Source organism: Dryobates pubescens, chromosome 13 (genome assembly GCF_014839835.1).
Source record: "Dryobates pubescens isolate bDryPub1 chromosome 13, bDryPub1.pri, whole genome shotgun sequence".
Taxonomy (NCBI): Eukaryota; Metazoa; Chordata; class Aves; order Piciformes; family Picidae; genus Dryobates; species Dryobates pubescens.
This window is the reverse complement of record NC_071624.1, coordinates 23438671-23454621: the sequence shown is the minus strand read 5'-3', so window position 1 is coordinate 23454621 and position 15951 is coordinate 23438671. Positions and strand designations below refer to the sequence as shown.

Sequence of the window (15951 nt, the reverse complement as noted above, 5' to 3'; positions counted from 1 at the left end):
CCAACCTGAACCATGCTGAGATTTGGGAATTCCCACTTTGAACAAGAATCAGTCTACATTTTGTTGGCAGGAAAGAGCAGCCATGACTCCTGAGCATCCTGACTCCTCTCTCACCTAAGACCACATCCTCTCCTCTTCCTTTCTCCCACTCATCTGTTTGGATTACCAGCATTGCACACAGCAGGACCTGTCCCAAACTACCCATCCCTGCAGCACCAGCAGACACCCAGACAAGCAGAGCAACTGTGTAGGGACAGCAGATGCCAAAGACCACAGGGAGGAGCACACCAAGGCGCAATCTGTGGCTTTCAAATCCCCCTTTGCTCAGTTTTAGTTCCCCAATATGCAGAGATCAAAGCTGCCCATGATTCTTGCTGCCAGTGACTCACATCAGCTGCAGTGCCAGCTTGCCTGAGCCCCTGGAGAGCTGAGGAGAAGCAACCTGGCTGCTCTGTCAGGGACTGTGAAAATATGGGATTGGTGTTTTGTTTCCAGACACATCAGCATCCCTTTCCCCACACAACTCATCAGCACCTCCCCACCTATTCAGGAAGAGGAGCTGCATTAGCTTCCAGAGCCTTCCACACATCATATCCAACAGAATGGTGCTGCAGAGGAAGAAATTCTTTCCACTGAGGGTGGGGAGACACTGGCACAGGTTGCCCAGGGGAGGCTGTGGATGCTCCCTCCCTGGGGGTGTTCAAGGCCAGGTTGGATGAGGCCTTGAGCAACCTGGACTGGTGGAAGGTGTCCCTGCCCATGGCAGGGCTGCTGGAACTGGATGATAGGTTGGACACAATGATCTCAAAGGTCTCTTCCAACCTGGTTAATTCTATCCTATCCTACTCAATTCTGTCCTGTCCTGTCCTCTCCTCTCCTCTCCTCCCCTCTCCTCAAGGCCCCTCCCCAACCCAACCCATTCTATGTATCTATGAACACCAAGCAAGGGGCCCAGAGGAAAACAGAGAGGTGCTTCTGCCCAAAAGCAGTTCCAAGAGAATGCTGGGGTCCTAGAGTCATGTATAACATTACAATCATGGAATCATTGTGGTGGGACAAGCTCTCTTAAGACCATTGAGTCCAACCATTCACCTAACACCCCCTTGGCCATTAACCACCTCCCAGACTGCCACGGCCAGAGGTTTCTTGAACAACTCCAGGGCTCCACCACTTCCCTGGGCAGCCTGTTCCAACAGCAAGAGCAAAAGCTAACCCAGAGCAGCTTCCCCAAGAGCTCTTGCTGTCCTCCATGGGTGCTGATGCAATGTGCAGCTGAGCAGGGGCTGTTAGAACAGAGTATTACCAACCACAGCAACTATTAATTGGCTCTTGTGTTAGCAGTGCCTCAAGGACCCTTCAATGTGCAGTGGCTTAGAGAAGAAAATGCACCTGCTAGTGGAGCTGCTTTTTCCCCCCCTCTCCTCTTCACCTTGACCAGAGTATTTTTAGCTGAATGGACACACTTGCCAATACTTTCACCTTCAGCTCTGTGCAAGGAACTTCCTGACAACACACAGCAAGGGAAAGAACACCACCATCTGGGGGGCATTAAGAGGAGTGTGGCCAGCAGGTCAAGAGAGGTTCTACTCCCCCTCTACTCTGAGCTGGTGAGGCCACATCTGGAGCACTGGGTCCAGCTCTGGGACAGGGATATGCCAGAGGGTGCCAAGAGAGGTTGCAAGGGTGATGAAGGGACCAGAACATGTGCCTGTGAGGAAAGGCTGAGGGAGCTGGGGCTGTTTAGCTTGGAGAAGAGATGGCTGAGAGGAGATCTGAGCAGTGTTTACAGATATCTGGAGGGTGGGTGTCAAGAAGAAGGAGCCAGGCCCTTTTCAATGGTGTCCTGTGGTAGGACAAGGGTCAGTGGACACAAACTGGAACACAGGAAGTTCCACCTCAACATGAGGAGAAACTTCTTCCCTGTGAGGCTGCTGCAGCCCCGAAGCAGGTTACCCAGGGAGGTTGGGGATGCTTCTTCCCTAGAGGTGTTCAAGGCCAGGCTGGATGAGTCCTTGAGCAACCTGGGCTAGTGGAAGGGGGATTGGACCTGGATGATCTTCAAGGTCCCTTCCAACCCAAACCATTCAGTGAATCTGAATCTTCCAGAAACAGAGAATTCCATGCAGCAGGAGGCTGGCCAGAGCCAGCAAACTCCAGCACACACATTTCAATGGCCCTTATGCACTGCAGTTTCTAGGGTACCTTTGAGTACCAGTCCTTAGTGCCCTTCTTAGGCTTCCCTGAAGTTCCATGTTTCCTTTAGCAGCCTGCCTTCAGTGCAAACACTTCCTAAGACAGTTCTCTTTTATGCTCTCTTCCTCTCTCCTTGTATCTTATAGAGATGCCAGAGCTTACTGTCCCACTTGACACACATCCTGGTCTCCTTCTCTCATAGAAGCACAGAATCAATAAGGTTGGAAAAGACCTCAAAGACCATCAAGTCCAACCTGTCACCCAACACCTCCTGACAACTAAACCATGGCACCAAGTGCCACATCCAATCCCCTCTTCAACACCCCCAGGGATGGGGACTCTACCACCTCCCTGGGCAGCACATTCCAATGGCAAATTACTCTTCCTGGGAAGAACTTTCTCCTCACCTCCAGCCTAAACTTCCCCTGGCACAGCTTGAGACTGTGTCCTCTTGTTCTGGTGCTGGGTGCCTGGGAGAAGAGACCAACCCCCACCTGGCTCCAACCTCCCTGCAGGGAGCTGCAGAGAGCAAGAAGGTCTCCCCTGAGCCTCCTCTTCTGCAGGCTAAGCAACCCCAGCTCCCTCAGCCTCTCCTCACAGGGCTGTGCTCCAGACCCCTCCCCAGCCTTCTTGCCCTTCTCTGGATACCTTCAAGAGTCTCAATGTCCTTCTTAAACTGAGTGCCCCAGAACTGGACACAGGACTCAAGGTGTGGCCTAACCAGTGCTGAGCACAGGGCACAATGACTTCCCTGCTCCTGCTGGCCACACTGCCCCTGATGCAGGTCGGGAAGCCATTGGCCTTCTTGGCCCCCTGGGCACCTTGTCATCACATTTCTTCCCACATGGAAAACTGATCAACTTTCCTAGACTCAAGGAATGGTAGGGGCTGGAATGTTGCTGGGCTTTAGACCCCTTCACGTCCAAAACATCTAAACACGCTCCCAACACCTCCACAACCCACTCCAGTGTCCATCTCAAGCCTCCTGCTGTTGTGCTGAGCAGGTAAAGGACAGAAGGCAATTGCAAAGGTCATGCCAGAACACATTTTGAACTGGGTACCTTTTCAGCCAAGGCCTTCAGACTGTCTAGAAACCTCTGCCAGAAGTCCTTGAAGAGGGGTCGGTCGATTCTCTTCAGGCTCTCTTTGGTGCTGGCATCCACGCTGACATACAGCTGTGTCACTGGCCCCAGGTTCCTTGGAGAGAGAACCATAGAATCAGGAAGGTTGGAAAAGACCTCAGAGATCATCAAGCCCACCCTGTCACCCACCACCTCCTGCCTAACTAAAGCATGGCTCCAAGGGCCACATCCAAGCCCCTTTTCAACACCTCCAGGGATAAAGGAAAAGGGAATGGCTCTTTTCAGACATGCCTGCTGGCTGAGCTTGTCTTTCCCCACCAAAGCACACAGACAGAACACTGTATCTCTTCAAAGCAAGCTGCTCTGCTGCTCCAGTACTGATAGGAACTCTGAGTATTTACAGGGAAAAACAAGCAGGCCACTGCTTCACCTCTGCCAAGTGACCAGCATCTGAACAGCAACACAAGAAGGACATGGATCTGCTGGGGCAGGTCCAGAGTAGGCCACAAACATGATCAGGGGGCTGGAGCACCTCTGATACAAGGACTGGCTGAGAGAGTTGGGGTTGTTCAGCCTGGAGAAGAGAAGGCTCCAGGGAGGCCCTAGAGCAGCCTTCCAGTACCTGAAGTGGACCTGGAAAAAGGCTGGGGAGGGACTGTTTAGAAGGGCCTGAGGGGACAGGACAAAGGGCAATGGTTGGAAAGCAGAGCAGGGGAGATTGAGGCTGGCCATCAGGAGGAGGTTCTGCACAATAAGGGTGGAGAAATACTGGAACAGGCTGCCCAGGGATGTGGCTGAGGCCCCATCTGTGGAGACACTCAAGATCAGCCTTGATGGAGCCCTGAGCAGCCTGATCTGGTTGGAGGTTTCCCCGCTGACTGCAGGGGGGTTGGACAAGACAATCTTTGAGGGTCCCTTCCAACCCACAGCAATCTGTGAAGCTGTGAATGTTCCAACCTGCAAATGATAGACCCCAAAGCCAGGATCATCACCCACAGCAGCCCTGGCTGACATTTTCATTGTCTCTTCCTCACTGAACTGGAACATATTTCACTCCAGTGAAGCTGTAACACATTCAAGAAAGGCTTCCCAGAGCAGGCTGCCAGGCTATCACTCAAGGCAGTGAAAGGCTCTGCTTCTCACCACAGACAGCCCCCATGCTTCAAAACCTTAAAGCTCAGCCCCTTCCAAGTTCTATTTGCCCTGGCCCATGGAAAAATAATCCCATTCCACAGCCATAATGCAGCCAGTTTCTACTGCTGGACAGGAGAATGTCAGCCAGGGCCCCTGCAGGTGATACTCCTGGCTGTGGGGTGTATCAGTCCTGGCTTAGATAAGGAAGAGGGTGGCCAGCAGGAGCAAGGAGGTCATTGTGCCCTGTGCTCAGCACTGCTTAGGCCACACCTTGAGTCCTGGGTCCAGTTCTGGGCTCCTCAGGTTGGGAAAGATGTTGAGATGCTGGAAGGTGTCCAGAGAAGGGCAAGAAAGCTGGGGAGGGGTCTGGAGCACAGCCCTGGGAGGAGAGGCTGAGGGAGCTGGGGTTGCTTAGCCTGCAGAAGAGGAGGCTCAGGGGAGACCTTCTTGCTCTCTCCAACTGCCTGAAGGGAGGTTGTAGCCAGGTGGGGGTTGGTCTCATCTCCCAGGCACCCAGCACCAGCACAAGAGGACACAGTCTCAAGCTGTACCAGGGGAAGTTTAGGCTGGAGGTGAGGAGAAAGTTCATCCCAGAGAGAGTTGTTAGCTGTTGGAATGTGCTGCCTAGGGAGGTGGTGGAGTCACCATCACTGGAGGTGTTTAGGAAGAGACTGGATGGGGGATGTGTTTGGATGTGGTGCTTGGGGATATGGTTTAGAGGTGACCCTTGCAGAGCAGGGTTCTGGGTTGGACTTGGTGATTCTAAGGCTCTTCTTCAACCTGAATGTTTCTGTGACATTTTGGAAGTGATTCTGTGAAGCCTCTTAATGAGCAGGCCACAGTCCCAGCTTGATTTGTTTCTTCACAGAAGATTAGAAGCTATTGCTCAGCTGCCAAACTGTGCCTCCTAAAAATACACCAAACCTCCTGCCCTTCTGGAGCAGGACAAGAATAGTCCAGAATGACATCAAGCAGAGTTCAGAGATTCATAAAATGGTTTGGGTTGGAAGGCACCTTAAAGATCATCCACTTCCAACCCCCCTGCCATGGGCAGGGACACCTCTCACCAGCCCAGGGTGCTCAAGGCTTCATCCAACCTGGCTTTGAACACCTCCAGGGAGGAGGCAGCCACAAACCTTCCTGGGCAACCTGTTCCAGTGTCTCACCACCCTCACTGGAAAGAATGTCTTCCTAATGTCCATTCTAAATGTTCAGAGAATCATAGAATCAACAAGGTTGGAAAAGACCTCAAAGATCATCAAGTCCAACCTGTCCCCCAACACCTCCTGACCAAACCGTGGCTCCAAGTGCCACATCCAATCCCCTCTTGAACACCTCCAGGGATGGGGACTCCACCACCTCCCTGGGCAGCACATTCCAATGGCCAATCTCTCTTTCTGGGAAGCACACCTCCAGGGATGGTGGTAGAGACTTGATGAGGCACTTGGTGCCATGGTTTAGTTGATTAGGTGGTGTTGGATGATGGATTGGAAGCAATGATCTTGAAGGTCTCTTCCAACTTGGTTTATTCTATTCTATTCTAAAGGGCAGTCACAGGTCCAGCCAGCAGCAGGGAGAACAAACTGATGCTCCTGGAACACAGCTACAGCTGATAATTAACAGGAAATTGTTCATTATGTAACAGCATGGTACTGGGATGGCTTCCCCAACCTTCCCCCTCCATTCCTCCCCTGTCCCACACCACAGCCTGGTCTCCAGGCTGGTGACACATGGGTTTGATGGGTGCACCACTAGATGGATACAGAACTGGCTTGATGGCTGCACCCAGAGAGTGGCTGTGCATGGGTCCATGTCCCAGTGGAGGTCAGAGACAAGCAGAGTCCCTCAGGGATCAGTCCTGGGACCAGGCTTGTTCAGCATCTTTGTGAGTGCCATGGACAGTGGCATTGAGTGCACCCTCAGCAGGTTTGCTGATGACACCAAGCTGTGTGGTGCAGCAGACAGGCTGGAGGGAAGGGATCCATCCAGAGGGACCTGGACAGGCTGCAGAGGTGGGCACAAGCCAACCTCATGAGGTTCAACAAGACCAAGGGCAGGGTCCTGCAGCTGGGTCGAGGCAACCCCAGGCACAAATCCAGGCTGGGCAGGGACTGGTTGGAAAGCAGCCCTGAGGAGAGGGATTTGGGGATGCTGGGGGAGGAGAAGCTCAACAGGAGCTCTCAGTGTGCACTTGCAGCCCAGAAAGCCAATCAGATCCTGGGCTGCAGCAAGAGAAGTGTGGCCAGCAGGGCAAGGGAGGTGATTCTCCCCCTCTGCTCAGCTCTGGGGAGACCCCACCTGGAGTACTGCAGCCACTTCTGGAGCCCCTGTTACAAGAGGGATCTGGAGGTGCTGGAGGGTGTCCAGAGAAGGGCCATGAGGATGAGCAGAGGGCTGGAGCTGCTCTGCTCTGAGGACAGACTGAAGGAGTTGGGGCTGTTCAGTGTGGAGAAGAGAAGGCTCTGAGGTGACCTAATTGTGGCCTTCCAGGATCTGAAGGGGGCTACAAGAGGGGGCTGGGGAGGGACTTCTCAGGATCTCAGGGAGTGATAGGACTAAGGGGAATGGAATGAAGCTGGACGGGGGGAGATTGAGGCTGGAGGTGAGGAGGAAGTTCTTCCCCAGGAGAGTGGTGAAGCCCTGGAATGGGTTGTCCAGGGAGGTGGTTGGTGCCCCATCCCTGGAGGTGTTTAAGCCCAGGCTGGATGAGGCTCTGGGCAGCCTGATCTAGTGTGAGGTGTCCCTGCCCATGGCAGGGGGGTTGGAATTAGATGATCCTTGTGGTCCCTTCCAACCCTGACTGATACTATGATTCTATGTTGTCATTCCCAAGCTAGCTCAGACAGCTGAGATCACATCCAGGAGGCTCAAGCTCACAGCATTCACCACACATGAACTTGGGCAGAAATCAGGACCACAGGGCACAGCACAACTCAGGAGCAGTAAGCTGACTTCAGGCCACCAGCCACGAGGTGCTTGCAGAAGGCAGACAGGACACAGCCATCAATAAACCAGAATGAGCATTTCTGAGCAGTAACCAACATCTGCTCACTGTTATTGCTGCTGCTCATAAAGGCACACACAGAGCCAAGGCTGCTTGTTTCTGATCAGTGGCTGTGGGCAAGAGGAGGCAGAGGCTAAGAGCCAGGTAAGTGTTCAGCACAAGCTCCTGTGCTATGAAGCCTGCTGCAGCTCATGGGGACAGGAGTGTGCCTGGAGGCAGGCAGAGCTGTGGGCTAAAATGAGGAGGAGCAAAGAATGGTTCAGGTGGGAAAGGAACTCAAGAGATCAGCTACTTCAACCCTCCTGCCATGGGCAGGGATGCCTCCCAACTAGACTTGGTTGCCCAAGGCTTTGTCCAGCCTGGCCTTGAACACCTCCACGGAAGGAGCATCCACAACCTATTCCAGAGTCTCACTACCCTTGCACTGAAGAACTCCTTCCTAAGACCCAGCCTAACTCTACTCTCCCTCAGCTTCAAACCATTCTCCCTTGCCCTGGCTCTAGACACCCTTATGAAAAGTCCCTCTGCAGCCTTCCTCTAGGTTCCCTTCAAGTATTGGAAGGCAGCTCTAAGGTCCCCCAGAGTCTTCTCTTCTCCAGGCTGAACAACCCCAGCTCCCTCAGCCTGTCCTCATAGCAAAGGTGCTCCAGCCCCTGGATCATCCTTGTGGCCCTCCTCTGGACTCCCTCCAACAGTTCTGTGTCCTGCTTGTGATTAGGAGAGAAGCAAGCAAGACATGGGCAGCATCATGCTGTAGCCTTACTCAAACGATCTGCAGCACCAGGGGGCCCTCTCCTAAACCCAGTGAAGCCCTCCCCAGGCCATGCTCCCTACTTGCACACTGCAATCACAGAGTCAGAGGTTAGAAGAGACCCTCAAAGGTCACCTTGTCCAACCCCCCTGCAGGCAGCAGGGACACCTCCAACTAGATCAGGCTGCACCTCCAGCTAGATCAAACCTGCAGGGACCTCTCTACAGGGACAGGAATGGACACTCTCCAAGGGGGAAGCTCTGATGCTGCCAAGTCAGTGGTGTCCAGTGACAGGACAAGGACCAGTGGGCACATAAATGTAAGGCAAAAACTCTTCACCTTGAAGGTGGCAGAGCACTGAGACAGGCTGCCCAGGGCCACAGTGAGGCTGACCTTGAAAGCCTCCAGGGATGAGGCTTCAACCTGTTCCAGCACCCAGAGGCCACACAGCTTATTTTAGGCCCAAACTTTCAGCCTCCAGCTGGCTGCTTGACAATGGAAGAGGCAGCTTGGTGCATCCTTCAGCTCCCATATTAAGCAACCCCATTTGCTTTGATGAGCCAAAGATCAGTTGCAATTTTGATGACTTTCTCTCTTTTTTCTTTCCCCCCCACCCCTTGGTTTTGTTGTGTTTTGGGTTGGGGGTTTGGTGGTGTGCTTTTTTTTCCCCTTCTCTTCAAAAACATTCAGCAGCTTCCCAAGGACCAGGGCTTGAAAACAGTGCCTGTGCTCCTCTCTTCTTCCAAGGGCTATTTTTAGGGAAGAGCAATTTCTGTCTGTCAGGCACCATAATACAGGGCTTAAAGTGACTTGATTACACAATTATTCCATCATTTGGAATGCCTTTGTAGTGTATAATTACTCACTCAAAAAAAAAAGAAGTGCATGCCCTCCCTTCCCTTGCTGCCACAGGCAGACCAGGAGGAGGAAGTGGAGAAGGAAGCCCTGCCACAAAGTGCTAGCAGAGAGGCACTGAGCTGAAGTGACAAGCTGAGCCACCACACACCAAAAAGCAGCCTGTGGGCAGCTCTGCTCCTGGGCTCACCTAACCCCAGGGCTGGATATGGAATGGAATATGGAATGGAATATGGAATAGACCAGACCAGGTTGGAAGAGACCTTCAAGATCATTGTGTCCAACCCATCAACCAATCCAACACCACCTAAACAACTAAACCATGGCACCAAGCATCCCATCAAGTCTCCTCCTGATGGCGACTCCACCACCTCCCTGGGCAGCCCAGTGCAATGGGCAATCACTCTCTCTGTGTAGAACTTCCTCCTAACCTCCAGCCTAAACTTCCCCTGGCACAGCTTGAGACTGTGTCCTCTTCTTCTGCTGCTGGGTGCCTGGGAGAAGAGACCAACCCCCACCTGGCTACAACCTCCCTTCAGGCAGTTGGAGAGAGCAAGAAGGTCTCCCCTGAGCCTCCTCTTCTGCAGGCTAAGCAACCCCAGCTCCCTCAGCCTCTCCTCACAGGGCTGTGCTCCAGACCCCTCCCCAGCTTTGTTGCCCTTCTCTGGGCTCGTTCCAGCAAGTCAACCTCCTTCCTAAACTGAGGAGCCCAGAACTGGACACAGGACTCAAGGTGTGGCCTAACCAGTGCAGAATGACCTCACTGCTCCTGCTGGCCACACTGTTCCTGATGCAGGCCAAGATGCCATTGGCCCTCTTGGTTGCCTGGGCACACTGCAGGCTCATGTTCAGCCTACTATCAACCACTACCCCCAGGTCCCTTTCCACCTGACTGCTCTCCAGCCACTCTGACCCCAGCCTGTAGCACTGCCTGGGGTTGCTGTGGCCAATGTGCAGAACCTGGCACTTGGATGTGTTCAATCTCATGCCCTTGGCCTCTGCCCATCTGCCCAGCCTGTCGAGGTCCCTCTGCAGAGCCTCTCTGCCCCCCAGCAGATCAACTCCTTTGGTCACTGTTAGCAGCTGATGATATCTCTGACAAGTTCAGAGAGACACAGAATGGTTTAGGGTGCAAAGGAACTCAAAAATCATCCAGTTTCAAGCCTCCTACCATGGACCTCCCACCAGCCCAGGCTGCTCAAGGCCTCATCAAACCTGGCCTTGAACACCTTCAGGCAGGGGGCATCCACAGCCTCCCTGGGCAGCCTGTGCCAGTGTCTCATCACCCTCACTCCCAAGAATTTCTTCCTAACTTTCAGTCTCAGTCTCCCCTCTTCCAGCTCAAATCCACTGCCTCTCATCCTGTCACTCCAAAAGCCCCTCCCCAGCTTTCTTGTAGCCCCCTTGAGGTACAGTTCCCAACGGCCTGACTCTACAGCCATGCTGCATTGCTTCAGATTTGACTCAAACCAGCCTGGGTGCTCCAGAAGATCAGGAGCAGGGACTCACTGCACTTGCAAAGACTCTTTCAGAGTCTGCAGTGGTGCTCCCTGACAGGACAAGGAGCAACAGGTAGAAACTGCAACCCAGGAGGTTGCACTTGAACTTAAGGAGAGAATTCTCCGGCGTGAGGGTGCTGAAGCCCTGGAGCAGGCTGCCCACAGAGGTTGTGGAATCTCCTTCCCTGCAGAGATTCCAGCCCCACCTGGCCATTGTGATGCTGGGCAAGCTGCTGTGGGTGCCCTGCTTTAGCAGTGGGGGTGGACTGGGTGATCTCCAGAGGTCCCTTCCAACCCACACCATGAGTTCATTCAAGGGCTTTGTACACTTGGCTCAAGGCTGATCCCACTTCTGCAGAGGACCTGCTGTTCATCTTCTCTACTCCTGCACTCCAGGTCCTGCTGGAGCTGCTGGGCTGTAGAGATGGGTTTGAGCTATTATGGCTGGTCTTGTGGAGTCAGAGCAAACATCAGACTGCAAGGGAAAGCACACAAACCAAAAAGGCTATCTCTGAGTTCAGCCTCCTGCTCCAGCTTGTCAGAAGCACTCACACCAGCTCTGCAGGTCCCTGAGCACAAAGCACAGCTCATTTGCTCTCCTCCTTCCCTCACAGCTCCAGGAGATTCTGCATTACATTCTCTTCACTTTCAGAAGTAATCACACTTTTGTTTAAGAGATAGGGAACAGAAAGTCAGGCTGGGGGAACAGAGAAAGAGCACACAGGGAGATTAAGCTTCAAAATCACTAAGATGCTGAGCAGGCTTTTCATTGCCAGTGCTCCTGCAGAGCTGACTCTGATGAGAGATAAACCTGGAGTTAAGAAGCACCCAGGTCAACACTGCAGTGTTTCAGGAGGGAGATGTTTTGTCCACCTCTTACCTAATCTCCTCTGGGAACTGTGCATTTGTGACCAGGAAGCTGGAGATGCCATGCTGGTGCAGGAGCTTCACAAACTGGTTGATCTGTGGGTACATGATGGGTTCTCCCACCAGGGACAGGGCACAGTGCTTCACTGTCATTGCCTCCTCCAAGCGAGCTGCCTTCACTCCTGACACACCTGCAGAGAGGGAAAACAGGCTTCAGACTAGGCTGGGGAGGGGTCTGGAGCACAGCCCTGTGAGGAGAGGCTGAGGGAGCTGGGGTTGCTTAGCCTGCAGAAGAGGAGGCTCAGGGGAGACCTTCTTGCTCTCTGCAACTCCCTGAAGGGAGGTTGTAGCCAGGCGGATGTTGGTCTCTTCTCCCAGGCACCCAGCAGCAGAACAAGAGGACACAGTGAGACTGTGCCAGGGGAGGTTTAGGCTGGAGGTGAGGAAGAAATTCTACACAGAGAAAGTGACTGCCCATTGGAATGGGCTGCCTGGGGAGGTGGTGGAGTCACCATCTTTGGAGGTGTTTAGGAGGAGACTTGTTGGGGTGCTTGGTGCCATGGTTTAGTTGATGAGATGGTGTTGGATGATGGGTTGGACTGGACAATCTCACCCTGGGCTGGTAGGGGTGCCCCTGCCCATGGCAGGGGGGTTGAACCTGGATGATATGCTGCACCAGGGGGAGTTTAGTCTGGAGGTGAGGAGAAAGTTCTTCCCAGAGAGAGTTGTTAGCCATTGGAATGTGCTGCCCAGGGAGGTGGTGGAGTCCCCATGCCTGGAGGTGTTCAAGAGGGGATTGGACGTGGCACTTGGTGCCATGGTTTAGTCATGAGGTCTGTGGTGACAGGTTGGACTTGGTGATCTCTGAGGTCTCTTCCAACCTTATTGATTCTGAGTTTCTGTGATTTTTAAGGCCCTTTCCAACCAAAACCACCCTGGGGGTTGGAACCAGATGATCCTTGTGGTCCCTTCCAACCCTGACTGATACTATGATATGACTGATACCGACTCCCTCACCCCCCAGCCCCACAAAGCCCAGCTCTCAGAGGAGACAAGCACCCTCCACCAAGCAAAGCACCAACCACCAGCCCTGGATCCAACCACCTGAAATGCCACTACAGAAAGACCAATCCCACACATGCCCTGGTCCAGAAGAGCAGGAACTGTCCCAGCTGGGAAACAGCAGGAGCTCCACTGCAGCATCCACCTGAAAATGCTCTCTGCAGGTCCAACCAGCATCTATTATACCCAGGGGAGGGCAGAGGAGAGGAGAAGGCTGCCCCAGCTCACCCATCCCCAACCAAGCTCTCAGGCCCCGGGATGAAATCACCTAACTACAAACAAGCTTTTGTTCCCAATCTGTCACTTTGCATTTCCTTGGCCGTGCCCTGATGGCCGCCAAGAAGAGCTGAGGGGGGCTGGGCTGATGCAGAGCACCAAAGGCTGGAGCTGGGAAGCCAGGGCCTCAGCTCACTTCCCCCTTGCCTGGATGCCAGAGCCAGGGAAGCAGGGAGAGGTCCCATGCTCTGCTGCAAAGCCAAGCTAACAAGAGGGGGGTGGGGATAGATGCTGCTTCAGCTGGTTTGTGAGCAGAGCTAAGCTCAGCAGCCAGGCTCTGTCCTAAGGGACTGTGATGGCTTGGCCCACCAGCATTATGGAGCAGGAGCAGGAGCAGGAGCAGGAGCAGGAGCAGGAGCAGGAGCAGGAGCAGGAGCAGGAGCAGGAGCAGGAGCAGGAGCAGGAGCAGGAGCAGGAGCGAATAGAATAGAATAGAACAGAACAGAACAGGCTGGAAGAGGCCTTCAAGATCATCATGCCCAACCTACCATCCAACACCATCTAATCAACTAAACCATGGCACCAAGTGCAGCACATTGGGTGACAGGTTGGACTTGATGATCTCTGAGGTCTTTTCCAACCTTATTGACCTATTGCTTGGGAGCTTTTGAGGGTTGGTTTTGTTGCTTGGGGGGGTGTTTGGGGTTGGTTTGGCTGCTCTGGGGCTTTCTGGGGTCGGTTTAGCTGCTCTGGGGCTTTCTGGGGTCGGTTTGGCTGCTCTGGGGCTTTCTGGGGTCGGTTTGGCTGCTCTGGGGCTTTCTGGGGTCGGTTTGGCTGCTCTGGGGCTTTCTGGGGTTGGCTTTGTTGCTTTGGGGCTTTTTTGGGGGTTGGTTGTTGGGAGTTTTTTCATTGCTGTTGTTGGCTGTCTTGGGTTTCTATGTTTTCTTTTTCCCCCCAAGCTGAACCAGGGCTCTGTGTTATCAGAGACTCCCACTCTCCTGCTCCTGAATGATGTTTCCACCCTGTGTGTGCCCTTTACAAGAGCACAGAGATTGGCTGTGCACCACCTAGAAAATGTATCCATCAAGCAAACTGCTTCACACCTTCCCACCTCAGCTCCCTATCAGCAACAGGACTCTCCATCAGGCACTTGGAAAGAGAATTGTGACATTGGCTAATGCCTAAGGGCTTCAAAAGCAGCACAGATTATGGCAACAATAAGAGAGAAGATGACACATCATGCACAGGGACTCTGCCAGGACAGGAGGATATCCTACAGGGTGGAGGACTCCCAGGAATTCTTCTGTTCCTTCAGGAAAACAAAGGATCAGGGACACAGAGGTGGTCAGAGGGCTGGAGAAGCTCTCCTGGGGGGACAGGTTGAGAGAGTTGGGGTTGTTCAGCATGGAGAAGACTCCAGGGGGACCTTAAAGCTGCTTTCTAACACCTAAAGAGATCCCTGGAGAAGGACTTTTCTTAAGGGTGCCTAGGGACAGGACAAGGGGGTTTGAAGCTGAGGGAGAGCAGGGTTAGACTGGAGCTGAGGAAGAAGTTCTTCAGTACAAAGCTGGGGAGACACTGAAACAGGTTGCCTAGAGAGCAGAAGAGAAGACTCCAGGGACTTCTTGCAGCTACATTTCAATATCTGAAGGGGACCTATAGGAAGGCCAAGCAGGGACTGTTCCCAAGGCCTTGCAGTGAGAGGACAAGGGACAATGGTTTGAAACCAGAGCAGAGGAGACTTAGGCTGGACATCAGGAGGAAGTTCTGCACAGTGAGGGTGGTGAAACACTGGAACAGGTTGCCCAGGGATGTGGTTGAGGCCCCATCCCTGGAGACTTTCAAGATTAGACTCAGTGTGGCCCTGAGCAGCCCAATCTAGTTGGAGATGTCCCTGCTGACTGCAGGGGGGTTGAGCAAGAAGGCCTTTGAGGCTCCCTTCCCACCTGATGCAACCTGTGAATCTCATTTTCCCTACAACAGGTGGAGTTCAAGCATCAGAGCAAATTTCCCTTTCCTCTGGCTCACAGATGACTGTGAGTGTGTGAAAAGCTGGGGGACTAGAGAGAGCTCTGATTTATTCAGGTCACTTTGGTGTCACCTGAGCAGCATTGCCAGACACTCAAGAGCCTTGAGGGCTCCCTAGAGCCATTTCCCCCATGCTTTTCTTCTCCAATAGTCCAAATGGAACAGACTCCACTAAGGGGTGGTCAAAACCCCATCCCTGGAGGGGTTTCAGAAAGGTAGAGATGTGGTGCTGAGGGCCATGGGTTAGCAGCAAGCCTTTGTAAAGTTAGGCAATGGCTGAACTGCATCATCTTAAAGGACTTTTCCAACCAGAGTAGAGCAGAATAGAGTAGAGCAGTGTAGAGTAGAGTAAATAGAATTACCAGGTTAGAAAAGACCTTTGAGATCAAGTCCAACCTGTCACCCAACAGCATCTGATCAATTAAACCATGGCACCAAGTGCCTCATCCAGGCTCTTCCTAAACACCTCCAGGGATGGGGACTCCACCACCTCCCTGGGCAGCACATCCCAAGGGCCAATCTCTCTTGCTGGGAAGAATTTCTTCCTCACCTCCAGCCTAAACCTCCCCTGGCACAGCTTGAGACTGTGTCCTCTTGTTCTGGTGCTGGGTGCCTGGGAGAAGAGCCCAACCCCCACCTGGCTACAACCTCCCTTCAGGGAGTTGGAGAGAGCAAGAAGGTCTCCCCTGAGCCTCCTCTTCTGCAGGCTAAGCAACCCCAGCTCCCTCAGCCTCTCCTCACAGGGCTGTGCTCCAGACCCCTCCCCAGCTTTCTTGCCCTTCTCTGGACACCTTCCAACATCTCAACATCTTCTTTCCTAACCTGAAGGGCCCAGAACTGGACAAGTCCTGCAAGGCACTGCCCATCACTTAACTCTCCCTGCCCTCAGCTCACTGCAGTGTTTCAGCTCAATTTTGCTTGCACTGGTTCCACTCCAACAATACATTTCTCCTGCACCTGAGGGAAAGTGACAAGGTAAGGATCACAAAAGTGTAGCAGCCAGCTGCTGGCCTTGTCTCACCATCCTTCTTCTCCCTAATAAACCTTTTGCTTCTAGGCTCCCAAGACAGGCAGCATGTTGCCATCTATCACCCTGCAAAAGCAACCCATCTTTTGCTGTTGCCACTCTGCAGCACAGCTCCAGCCCAGAGCCTTTTGAGTTTGACTTTTCCTCTTTTGTCTTTGTCCTTTCACAGTTGCCAGCTGAAGGGTAAAACCAGGCTGAGGATGCACACACAGCTTTCAGGGGGTGTTTACTAA

At 53.2% G+C, this 15951-nt stretch overlaps 1 protein-coding gene across 1 annotated transcript in view; it reads right to left on the bottom strand.

Annotated features, from left to right (window-relative positions):
* Positions 1-15951, bottom strand: part of LOC104300243 (S-adenosyl-L-methionine-dependent tRNA 4-demethylwyosine synthase TYW1) — a 114171-nt gene that overhangs the window by 52039 nt on the left and 46181 nt on the right. Inside the window, exons 12-13 of the mRNA XM_054166986.1 lie at positions 11399-11576; positions 3255-3390 (exon numbers count right to left, since the gene is read on the bottom strand). Coding sequence (XP_054022961.1) covers positions 3255-3390; positions 11399-11576 — 314 coding nt within the window. The remainder of the gene's footprint in view (positions 1-3254; positions 3391-11398; positions 11577-15951) is intronic.